Source organism: Polypterus senegalus, chromosome 1 (assembly GCF_016835505.1).
Source record: "Polypterus senegalus isolate Bchr_013 chromosome 1, ASM1683550v1, whole genome shotgun sequence".
Taxonomy (NCBI): domain Eukaryota; kingdom Metazoa; phylum Chordata; class Cladistia; order Polypteriformes; family Polypteridae; genus Polypterus; species Polypterus senegalus.
The window spans coordinates 239,705,183-239,718,521 of record NC_053154.1 but is presented as its reverse complement, the minus strand read 5'-3'; the positions used below and the strand labels follow the sequence as shown (position 1 = coordinate 239,718,521).

General features: G+C 38.7%; 1 protein-coding gene across 1 annotated transcript in view; it reads left to right on the top strand.

Moving 5' to 3' along the window:
* LOC120540101 (cilia- and flagella-associated protein 46) overlaps positions 1-13,339 on the top strand; it is a 248,788-nt gene that overhangs the window by 213,944 nt on the left and 21,505 nt on the right. Inside the window, exon 54 of the mRNA XM_039770591.1 lies at positions 2,047-2,082. Within this exon, the coding sequence (XP_039626525.1) occupies positions 2,047-2,082 (36 nt within the window). The remainder of the gene's footprint in view (positions 1-2,046; positions 2,083-13,339) is intronic.

The following is a 13,339-nucleotide window of genomic DNA, read 5'->3' as shown; positions in this document are numbered from 1 at the left end:
TATATAGAGAGAAAAATATATACTAGAAAGGAGAGAAAAAAATTTTTTTCACTGTTTAATGGGTTTGTGTATTAAGGCAGCTCTTGCCGTTGAACAGACAGAAACTGTAAATGACTAATGATGACCCCAGATTCAAGAAGCCGTTTCTCTCCCAAAAATGCAATGACTGCAAGGCTCTCAGTTCATTTTTCCTGTCACAGTGCGTACTGTTGCTGAAGAGGAGCATCAAATTATGTAGACATGTAAAATTAAAGTGAACACCTCCCATTTTCTGACTGTAAAAATAACCACAATTTGTATAATCAAAATTTGTTTGTCACTGTGTGTAGTTTATTACAATTGTATTTATTTTGAGGCTAACTATATGCATTCATAGTATATCATGCACTATATTGTGCATACAAATATGAAAGTACAGAGGAAATAACATGATTTGAAGTTTTGTTTATGTTGCAGATTTTTTTTGTCTTATTGTGGTGATATTCAAGGGCCAAGTTGTGTAATGAAAATTTATCTGTTAGATTAAAGAAAATGGAAGTCCCCATTCTCCACAACAATAAACAAACTTAGATGATTATAGCCATTGGACCAGAGATTGTTGAGTACCACATACATATTAGTCATTAAAAGCAGGACATACTGTAGCAAATAAAATAAAGAAAAGGTACAAAACTATAAATGCAAGAAATAAGAGATTTTGATTTGAAAATAATTTTCGGTGACTAATGGTGTTAAATTAATAACAGTTGCTTTTGTAAAAGACTTTTTACATCCACACTCTTTAGCTGAGTTTTAGGTTTTCTACTCACAAATGTGTGGCCCCACTTGATATGAGACAATCTACTACTCTCTTTATGCTAGTTTTTCCCCTGTTGCCAACTTCAGTTCTTACCATGCCTCTGCAAGGAAGATCTAGCATTGCTGGCAACTGCTGAGTTGCCTGCTCTGTAGTGCCATTGAAATATATATTACGTTTCACCCCTAGGTTTATGGGAGTTCTCTCTGTACTACACTGGTGTCTATGATTATAGCTTCTTCAGAACACCTACTACATTACCAGTGCCAGTTATTGCAGACTGAGCAGGGGAAATTGCATCTCCTCTACTAGGACAGAATTCTCTTTTCACTTTTGCAATCCCTGATACAGCCTGTTCCTGCCCTGTGTCAAATTATCTCTCTTGACATCCTTTTGCCAATCAGACAACTTGTTAATTAGCACTGTAAATTTAAACCAGTTTTTTAACTGATGTTCTTTTCAGCCAGTCTACTTATCCATCTATCCATTATCCAACCCGCTATATCTAACACAGGGTCACGGGGTTCTACTGGAGCCAATCCCAGCCAGCACAGGGTAGGAACAAACCCTGGGCAGGGTGCCGGCCCACCGCAGCAGCCTACTTATCATTGCTGCAAAACTTCGCAATTGATCCTTTATTTAAATTACTCTAAGCCTGCAGAGCTTGTCACAGTTCATTCAAGAAGCGTATTCACTTTTATGGGGTGTTATTTTCTTTAATTTATTTTTATATACACGTTTAATTTGTATAAATGCATTATCTGGGTTTTGTCAAGCTCCATATCACCAGGATAAAGCTACCTTTAATTTTGGTTCTGTGTTTTTCTTAGAAACAAATAGTTCAAATATAAGACTTTGTACCTACAGACAAGCAGCTATCTCTATAATGTCAAGGCTGAAAAGTTGCACAAAACTGTATCTGGAAGAACATGTGGTGATTTAAATATAAATGCATGCTGGTTATTATATTACCTGATTGTGTGGTAGTATGGATCAAAATAAAGATATCTGAATAGTGAAGAAGTAGTGACTGACAGGACATACAGCAGAGGCAAGCAAAACCCAGTTAATGAGAACAGAAATATCTTGGACCCCAGAACCCAATGACTGAATCATTTTGTTATGTTATTTACATTTCATAGGTCATTGCATTTTATCATTTTCTGTTATAAGGCTCTGTATTCATTTTACTTTTTATTGTTTTCTGGTTTATTTCAAATATACTGTATGACCTTAATGTTTAATTTCAGATGTTGTGGATCCTTATAATGAAGTTAAAGAACCAGGTAAATATAGATTGTTTACATACTGAAATTAATTATAAATTTCTCAAACCAGCTTAATCTAACTTGGGGCTGTGAATGGCTGGAGACTAACTCAGCATAAATGAGTGCAAATCAGACACCAACCAAATACCATGTGCATGCATTTGTCATATACTAGTGGCCAAAAGTTTTGAGAATGACAGAAGTATTGATTTTCACAAAGTTTGCTGCTTCAATGTTTATAGATCTTTTTATCAGATGTTTTCAGTGTTGGTCTTTCTTTTTCAAGACCTCTGCATTTCACCCTGGCATGCTGTCAATCAACGTCTGGGCCAAATTCTGATTGATGGCAGCCCATTCTGGCATAATCGATGCTTGGAGTTTGTCCGAATTTGTGAGTTTGTTTTTGTCCACCCACCTTTTGAGAATTGACCACAAGTTCTCAATGGGATTAAGGTCTGGGGAGTTTCCTGGCCATGGACCCAAAATGTCAATGTTTTATTCCCCGAGTCACTTAGTTATCACTTATGGCACAGTGCTACATCATGCTGGAAAACCACCAAACTGTTCTTGGATGGTTTGGAGGTTACTGTCTGAGGTATGTTTTGGTACCATTCTTTATTCATGGCTGTGTCCTTAGGCAAAATTGTGAGTGAACTCACTCTCTTGACTGAGAAGCAACCCCACACATGTATGGTCTCAGGATGCTTTACTATTGGCATGACACAGGACTGATAAATAGCACTCACCTTTTCTTCTCCAGGCAATCTTTTTTCCGGATGCCCCAAGCAAATGTAAAAAGGATTCATCAGAGAAAATTACTTTACCCCAGTCCTCAGCAGTCCACTCCCTGTACCTTTTGCAGAACACACATTTTCAATTGTTCCCCTTTAAGGCACAATAATACTGTAAATAAACAGCACTTTGTCCTCTTTTCTTCTCTCTTTCTCTGTTTCTCTCTCTTGCCCGCACTCCTCCTCCGGCAAGCTTCGTCCACTTCCTCCCAACTTTGACACACAGAGTACTGGCAGCTGACTCATTTTAAGCTGCACCCAACAGCACTCCAGGTGGCCCATTAGCGTGTTCCAGAAGTACACTCAGGTGTAGTGGAAGCCTGATGTCATAGGGCTATGCAGTCTCCACAGCTCCCCATGCTGGAATTCACAGAACTCAACAGGGATGCAGCAAACTCCCATTAAGTCCTGTTAGAATCCGTGGCACCGAGAGGTGCTGCCACCTAGCAACTTGGGGAGATAATGCCCTGACCACTCTCTCTCTCCCCCTGTTCTTTCACAATCTTGGCACGCATAGACATTTGGTAAATGTTTACAGTTTTTAGATTTTTTTGATAGGTGTAAAGATACTTAACCAGTTGGAATTCACATTTTAACAAAAAACACTTGTCACCAATCATAAAATGCTTGAATGCCTCAATGCACAAATTAGCTTCATATACAAGGCCAGCTGTTTATGTACGTGCTGCAAAATTCTATAAAGAATTGAGTTAAATTGTTAGCATTTTACAATATTCATGTCATGTCATTATAGTACAAATCTATCTTAAACCAAACGGAAAAATCATCCAAAATGACAAAATAAGTTCAGAGCAGAGGCATGATATACATATCGATAATTTGTTTGCTTGTTTGCTTCAGCGAAAAAAATGGAATAACTGTGGTAATGTATGTTTGGCAGAATACGGGTTTTTAAAATAAAGACAGTGTGCCTCGGGTTCTGTGGGTGTGGTTGCGGGGTGTCCAGTGTGGAGGGAAGCTGATTGCTTAATTTGGTCAGCTGTTCCCTACCGATTACCTCATGGATAGTAATTAGGATGCCACACCCAAAGGAATATTGAGAAGCTGGAGAGAAGAGAGAGAAGCAGACAAATTCAGAGGTTTAAAAGGAAAGGAAAACAAAAGTGGAGTGTCAGGATTGAGGCAGAGCCGGTGATGAAGAGTGAAGGCTAGCAGTAAGGGACATGTCAGTGGATAACGATCATGGGGCAGATCTGGGAAATCCTCAGAATTTTGGGGGACGGTGATGGATTTAGGGAGCAGAGCTCACAAGTGAGTCATGGACACCAAGGGATGGCAGCGGAAACACTAGTCATAAGAAGGTTGACTTAGCTTGCCAAAGGACGTCTCCTGTCGCTGAGGTGACCTTAATAGCTGAACAGATACTTTTAATCTTTAAGTACAAAAACAGGTTATTTATTGAATTTTAACCTCAATCATGAACACAGTTTTTTTTCTGGATTATTTATTGATTTATTCATCTTCAGTTTGAAGAAACTGTGCTCCACTTTTGTTTTGGGCACTTAATTGATTGAATATAAGCACCGTACTCTCTTGCACCATCTCTTGATGTGTGTATGTTCTCCTTGCCCAGTCCATTTCAGTTTATTTGTCCATGTTGAACGAGAGTATACCAGCTGCAGGCAACCAAGACATCACAGTCAAATATACCAGAAGTGTACTTTTTATTGCTTTTTGCGTCTCTTTGCTGTCTTGTCCTTATTTTATTCTTAGTTGGCAAAATTGTTTCTAATATGAATTGTGATGCCAAGAAAGAAATACAAGTTTAAGTAATACAGTGATGTTGTTAACAAAATATTTAAATAAAATGACAACCTGTTCCTTCACCACTGCTACAGGAAGAGCTCATTAACTGGGCAGTGTCACAAGATGGTAGTAGGAGTCATTTGTATGAATATACAGTATATTCAACAAAAAAAATATACGACTGATGACATTCTTGTAAAATTGTTTACGATCCACTGATGTACAGCAGCAGAATGACCTTCAAGTTGAGTTCACAGTGGCAAAAAACAGAAACAGTATCTTACGACTTATTAATCAGAAGTTATCCTTTTGTACACACATTTATTATACAAAATTGATTGTTTTTTACCATGATTTATCCAAATGTTCTCTCATTTATGGTGCGATATGCAGTGCCAAGTTGAAAATGTATTGCTTTAATTACTACAAGCTAGCTGTAAGTAATTAGAAAGTAAGAAGCATTGTAAATTTAACTGGCTGTTAACTATTCATATTGGAAGCACACTATATAATGTATGTATTTATTAATATAATTAAGCATTTATGTGCAATTTGGACAGCATGGTGGCACATTCTTTACCACGTCTGCCTCAATATTCTAAATGTGTGGATTAATTTCTTAGATTGATCATTATCTGTGTGGAGTGTAAATATTGCATCTCAAAGACTTCCACTTTAAGCTAACAACTGAATCTAAATTGGACCCATGTGGAACCTCCTTCAAAGTTTCTTCTAACTATGTGGCCAGGTTCAGAAAGTGAAAAGTTGGATTATAAAAATTATTTTTTTAATTTGCTATATTATTACACTTATGCTTATGTATATAAGATTCTCCCAAAACCATCTTATGACACCTCCAGGATTACTTTTCTTTCATGATTTTGTAGTACTAAAATTGCTATTGTTAGAATGATGTGTGGTGCTAAACTTGCTATATGCTAAACAAAGTAGAAAATGTCAATCTCATTGGGCCGTTGAATCTTTTTCCCATTTGTCTAAGAAACCCCTACGTACTACCTTCCAAACTTTTGTTTTTTGACATTACCACAATATTTAAAGAAACTGGACACTTAATTTGACAAAAGTCACTAGAAGAGGACTCATAATTGAGTTGTCAAGAGCCTGTTTGTGGTCTTTCACCTAGTATCCTCACTTCATTACTACATTTTAGATGATGCCCCATTAAGGATTCAAGCATGGGATATTTTTTATGTTTTAGCATGATCTTTTTTATGTTTTTAAAAATATTCACTGTTTAGGGGGGAACTCTGATGAAATGTCCCTCTTCTACTCATGATCTACATTTCCAGAGCCACTTGAGCAGAATTCACAGTTTCCTTTCTCCTTGACCTTCCTGACCTTGTGATACCTGTGGCCTGGAAGGGGGCGCACCAGCCACCCAAGCTCAACACAGATAGATACCAGACACAAGTTTCAGCACAGCACACATTTATGTCTATGGGAAAGCACTTGTCTTTCGCTCCCCACAGCAGCACAGTACAAAAGCACAGCAACAGTAAGTACAAATCACAGCACTTTGTCATCTTCTGCTCGGCTTTCTCTCTCTCCCTTTCTCTCTCTGTCTCTCTCTCTCCTCCTCCAGAAAGCATCATCCACTCCTTCCCAACTCTGACTCCACGGAGTAGTGTCAGCTGGCTCCTTTTAAGCCGCATCTGGGAGTGCTCCAGGTATGGTGAAAGACCAAAGTAGGCCTCTGCAGCTCCCCCGGCAGCTACCATGGAACTCAATAGGGCTGCAGTGAACTCCAACTCCCAGCATGCCCTGCAGGAATCTGTGGTGCCCCAGCAACTCAGGGAGACTGCTCTCTAATGTCCCAGGGTAAATAATGCCCTGAACACACTTTCCCCCCAGGTCCTTCCATCCAGCTGGAGCCCCTGTCCGTACATGACACACCAAATACTTTGTGTCTCAAAACTTAATACAGTAGATGAGTGCTATAATCATAATATTTAGAATTTGAGACAAGTTAAAATACATGTGTAGCATTCTTTTTGACAGATTACTGTAGGGTTTTTAAAGATTTAAATATACAGTTTAAAATATTTAAATGAGGTCTCGTCCGATGTCTGAAGTGGAGCTCCGCTAGCAGCGGTGTTATTTTTCATATTATCTGCTTATTATCCTGAGATATCCTGTATTTATTCAACCTGAGGGGCACTGCTACAGTATATGTAAGCATATATAAACATGGCCAACAAGAAAGGGGAACCGAAAGAATCGAAAACTAAAGCTGCACCTAAGCTAAGATGAGCAAACCCTAGTTCAAGATAAGGCCTTTCAGAGACAGACCTGGATCATATGGGCGAAAGTACAGACTCCTTGGGACCACGGTCTGCTACATCGTCGCCAGCTGAGAGCGAAAAGGGGAGCGAATGTACGATCGTGAGTGCAGATCTCGATAGCTCGCCGATCTGAGAAGATCACCTGAAACTGGAAAAGGCCTTGCAGTCCGCGGCTTCAATTACTCCACGCGAGCCGGGAACAGCGGGGACACCGACTACAGTAGAGCCTGCCGCTTCACCTACGGTACAAGAAAGCACAATTGAACTGTCTGAACTGAAGGTGATGTTCGCTGAGCTCATGCAAGATATAAAGAAAAGCGAGAAGGCAAATAAGAAACTGAGACAGAAGTTGCAACAGGCAAATGAAAGGCTGCGACAGGATTTGCAACAGGCAAATGAAAGGCAGCAACTGGAGCTGCAACAGGCAAATGAAAGGCTGCAACAGGAGCTGCAAGTGGAGTTGCGACAGGTGCTGGGTAAAATTGAAGAGCACATTCAGGAAAACTTGGTTAAACTGAGCACGCTTACTGATCAACTGGAGGATCTCAAGGAGGCATTCACGACTCGGATTGAAATAGCTGAAAATTTAGCTGCCAGTGCCAAAGAAAAAGCAGTAAATGTCAGCTCCAAATGCAAAAAACTCTGAGACAGACTGGCTGCTTTGGAAGATGGAAGCAGAAGGAATAATGTCAGAATTGAAGGTCAGCCTGAGAATCGAGAAAGTCCAAACCCTATGAAATTCGCAGCTGAACTTTTTTCTAAAATAATCGGGGAGGACTTTAAAGCAGATTCTGAGATAGCAGCGGCTTACTGCATACGCGGATCAAATACCGTTAGACCTAGATCTTTTATTATTCGCTTTGAAAGATTATCATTTAAGCTAGAGGTGATGGCACTCCTCAGAAACAAGCAAGAGATTATATATGAAAATAATCACATTCGTATCTTCCCTGACTTCTCTCCAGCAACAGCTACTAAATGCGCAGCCTTCTACAACATTAAGCAGCGGTTATGGCAAGCCAACGTCAAATACAGCCTCTTGTATCCGGCCAAACTGAAAGTGGAATTGCAGGGTCAATTCTATGTCTTCGCTAGCAAGGAAGAAGCAGAAAAGGAATTAAGAAAGCTGATCCCGGGACTATTATGATACATAATAGTGAGTCATGGCCGTTAATGATATAGCAAGGATTAATAATCTACTGTCTGATCTCTTTGTTTAAAATACGGGTTTTTATCATCAATTATTACTAGGGCGCTATCTGTTTATGTTTTATTGTGCTTAATTACTTTTTCTTTTTTCTCTTTTTTTTTATTATCTAATTATTTTCTCTCTACCCTAAACGAGACTGTTCAACATCATACCCTTGGTTTATTGTTATTGCTATTATTGCATTAAGACTTATTATGCTTATTCTGGACAAATTTCTAACACCATTCCCCGGGTTTATTATCCGGGTGTATTATCTTAATACACTAAGATTGCTGAAGATTATATATATTTTAAGTGCACAATTTTTTAGACTATAAATAGTAGGTAATAGATATCTCTATTTTTTTAACCCTAAAATGCCGCTGCGTGGGGTCTTGTTTTGCTTTGGACGTGCTCTGTCTCTGGGTATGTCAGAGGACTGGGACTGTGTGAAGTGGGTTCTTGCCTCACGTGGGGAGGCAAAAAGGGAGGGGGGAGAGAAAGAGAGCAGGCTTGATCTATACCTAATCTATCCTTTTAATCTTTATAATTATAACCACCAACGTAATAATAAGCTGCATGGCAATAACTCTAGGGGAAATAGGAAATTAAGGCCGAAGCTGTCTTACTTCCAGTTAAGACTATAAAATGATATCAAAAACTCAGAATCAATGTCTCCATGATGGGACAGTTAACTTCTTGAGCTGGAATGTTAAAGGCCTGAATCACGAATTAAAGAGAAAGAAAGTACTCTCTCACCTAACAGGTCTAAACGCTAAAATAGTATTTTTACAGGAGACCCATTTACTAAGCAAGGATCAGTTCCGGCTGCAAAAAGACTGGACTAGTCAAATGTTCCATTCTAGTTTTACAAAGAAAACTTGAGGTGTGGGAATTCTCATACATAGAACAGTATCATTTGTAGCATCAGATGTAGTATTGGATACTGAAGGGGGATATGTAATGGTCATGGGAGACTTATCTAACTGTAAAATTATCTTGATAAATGTTTATGCCCCTAATGTTGATGATAAGGAATTTATACAAAATTTATTTGCATCCATTCCCAATCTGAACACTCATAAAATTATAATGGCTGGGGACTTTAATTGTGTTCTAAATCCACTCTTAGATAGGACTTCTTCCACAGGGGGAACGGCATCTAACACCACAAAGATAATTACAAAGTTTATAGCTGATCACAACTTATCAGACCCCTGGAGGTTTTTAAACCCAAACTCAAGAACATATTCTTTCTACTCACCAGTACATCATTGATACTCAAGGATTGATTACTTATTTATAGACAACTAGCAAAATACCCGCGCTTCGCAGCGAAGAAGTAGTGTGTTAAAGAAGTAATGAAAAATACAAGAAAACATTTTGAAAATAACTAAACATGATTGTCAATGTAATTGTTTTGACACTGTTGTGAGTGATGAGTGTTGCTGTCATATATATATATATACACATATATACATACATATATACACATACATCCACATATATATACATATATATATATATACATATCTACATATACACGCATACATATACATACACACACATATATACACACATACACATATATATATACATACATATCTACATACACACACATATATACATATATATACATATATATATATATACACATATATACAGTCTTTGGGGTGCGAGCAACTGTTGCTGGGGGTGCCAGAATCCATGAAGGAAGAAAAATGAAAAACATTATTTGTACAAAATCTTAATTTATTTATCCATTCCTAAATAATTAAATGGGCAGGCTATTTCGTATCAGTGCAATACGCTGCTTGTTAAAACGGATGACTCCCGCTCTTACGTGCAAGTCTGCGTGGATATTATGAACTATCGTTTCTGTTCAAGTTCTATTTAAATTTTAAATAGAAGGAATTTTTATTTAGTCGACAGAATATTATTCCGAATAAATCAACTCAAACCTTAAATAACTTATAATATTTTGCTCTCCATAAAAATATATCCTGTCTAAATTATACAAGTTAGAAATAAAGTAAACGTTAAAAGAACAAACATTCAAATTTCTTTACTCTTATGTAATTTTATATAAAAATAAACTTAAATTTTAAATATCCCAAAAGATTTTGCTCTCCATAAAAATATATCCTGTCAAAATTATACAAATTCAAATATGAACATGGTGCATAACAAAACCTGGAAATATAAATAAAATTTGTTCTTTTCAGCAGTAACAAATCAAATCATTCAGTTGTCTTTGCTCATATGTCATTTTATCAGAGCTGGACGCCTGGCATCTTTTTGGCAACAAGTTCGTTTATGTTTGGTGTGAGGTTCTGTGTTGTGGAGATTCTCAGGATGGACTGCAGGTGCTCATCAGTGAGGCGACTCCTGTGTGCTGTTTTGTTAGTCTTCATGACTGAGAAGAGCTTCTCACACAGATATGTGGTACCAAACATGCACAAGGTTCGAGCCGCATGTAGACGGAGCTGGAGCATTTCTGCGGGAATGGAGTGAATAAACTGTGGGGCCCTGCAGTATCGTACTTTGCCTTCAGTGTGCCATTACACTGCAGCTCAATCACCTCCATCTGAATCTGCACAGGTGCAGTTTCCACATCGACGCAAATGGGTTGCGAAACAACTCAAAATTCTTTTTTTGTTCTTCAAAGTCACCAAAGCGCCGTTCGAACTCAGTGCGCAGTGCGCTCAGTTTATCAGCAAAGTGCGTATTTGGGAACACCGTTGTGCCGACTTGGTTCAACATTACTTGGCAACAGGGAAAGTGGGGCAAGTTGCACTGGTGCATTTGTGTCTCCCATAAAAGTAGCTTCACTTGAAATCACTTTGTGATTTTGCACGGTAAAACGTCTGCTGAAGTGTCAGATTCTTCTTTAACTCTTCTGCTTTCTGTATCTTGTGCATTGCATTCAGGTCTTTCAGGTTATCTTGATGTTTTGTCTCATAGTGCCGTCTTAGATTAAATTCTGTAATTACAGCCACATTAGCTCCACAAATGAGACACACGGGTTTACCGGCAATGTCAGTAAACATATACTCAGCCTCCCATCGGTTTTTAAAGGCTCTATGTTCAGAATCACCTTTTCTCTTTGGCATCGTGTGGGCTAGCTTTGCAATAACTTGCAGCATCATAAGCTAGACTTGATTAACCTGGTAAGTGTTCTGCAAGGCAGCTGAAGCGCTGCATTATGGGATCTGTAGTTTATTGTGTTACCAGCGCTTCATATCCCTGGGCCATTAATAACAATAATACAGTATATAAAATGATCTCGGGCGGATATAATTACACGCGGGCGGATGTGGCCCGTGGCCTTGAGTTTGACACATATGGACTAAATAGAACTTGAAAAGATATATTTTTCGAATGTGATCGCGCAATTCAGATCGAGTTGACGCGCACTACAGTACATCGAGCCCGCGTGCTATTGTGGTTTTGCCTGCGTGCCTCAATAAGTTACCCTCCCCTCGCTCTTACTTTTTTACCGTTCATCTAATGAATACACTGAGTATGGCTTTACCAAAACAATCATTGATCGCGAATAAAGTATCCATTATTCATAAAGCTTCAATTGGTGATCTGTCTTTCTGCGTTAACCGCATATTTTTTCATACGTCTCAAACCAAGGGGATGCGAGGCTAAAATGAATCGGGAAGTGCACGTACATACTCAGTGCATCCCCTCTCGGGAATCGAACCTCGACGTGGCTAGAGGCGAAGCCACTACTATTGCGCCACGGCATGTGGTTTGTCTATTTGAGCATAGCAGTGTAATTCGGTTTTTGTTCAGCACTCTTTGGAACTGTTGATTTTTGTCTGCGCAGTGCGTCAGTTCACGTGAGCCGCTGAATATGGTAGTATATGTCACTCACTGGCTTCTAATTGTTTCGCTGCCTTCTTAATTATATAATGCATGTTTTCTTCAGTGCTTTTTGGAGCTCTTCCTGGTTTTCTACGTACTGCGTGATTACGTGGGAGGCGTGATGATGTCACACGAAACTCCGCCCCCCACGGCTTTTGAGCTCAACTCCATTACAGTAAATGGAGAAAAATAGCTTCTAGTTATGACCATTATGCGTAGAATTTCAAAATGAAACCTGCCCAACTTTTGTAAGGAAGCTGTAAGGAATGAGCCTGTCAAATTTCAGCCTTCTACCTATACTGGAAGTTGGAGAATTAGTGATGAGTCAGTGAGTGAGTCAGTCAGTCAGTCAGTGAGGGCTTTGCCTTTTATTAGGATAGATAACTTCTTGCCAATGATTAAATCTTGCAAATATGATGCTATTGTTATTTCTGACCACGCACCTATGATCTTGGAGCTAAAATTACTAAGCCCCATACACTCACCCCGCAGATGGCGTCTCAACCTGCTTCTATTAGCAGACGAGAATTGTACAGAATTTATATCCAAACAAATCAAATTCTTTCTAGAGACAAATACATCCTCACAGATCTCTGCAGGAATACTCTGGGAAAATCTTAAGGCCTTCTTAAGAGGACAGATTATCTCATATCTTTCCCACAGAAATAAATTAGAAGCCAAATAGAAGAACATACACAAGCTTGGTCAGCAATAGAAGTAAATCCTGCAGTACTTCTTTGTATTCCTTGCTGTGTGCTCCAATAAACACACGTTATCGGCAATATACTAATAACCCAATTGTGCTTCACTCACTTAGAATATGGAACCAATGTAGAAAGCATTTTAAGACGGAGAAGCTTCTATCTGTGGCACCTCTGCAAGAGAACCACCGCTTTCAACCTTCGCAAACACATGCAGTTTTTAATATCTGGAAAAAATTTGGAATTAACTTGCTTAGAGATCTTTATATAGACAATGTCTTTGCATCCTATGAACAGTTACATTCCAAATTTAACATTCCAGCAACACATTTCTTTCACTATCTTCAAATCAGGAACTTTGTTAGACAGAACCTTCCCGATTTTCCTCATCTTGCACCCTCATCCATGCTGGAAAAAATATTGCTCAATCTCAAGGACTTAGACACCATCTCTGCAATATATAAAATCATTTTACAATCTCTCCCTTTCAAAGATCCAAGAAGTCACTGGGGAAAAGATCTCTCAATTAATATATCAGAAAAGGAGTGGAAAATAGCAATGCAGAGAATTCACTCGAGCTCCATATGCGCAAAGCATACAATTATACAACTCAGAATTATATATCAAGCACATCTGTCTCATCTAAAA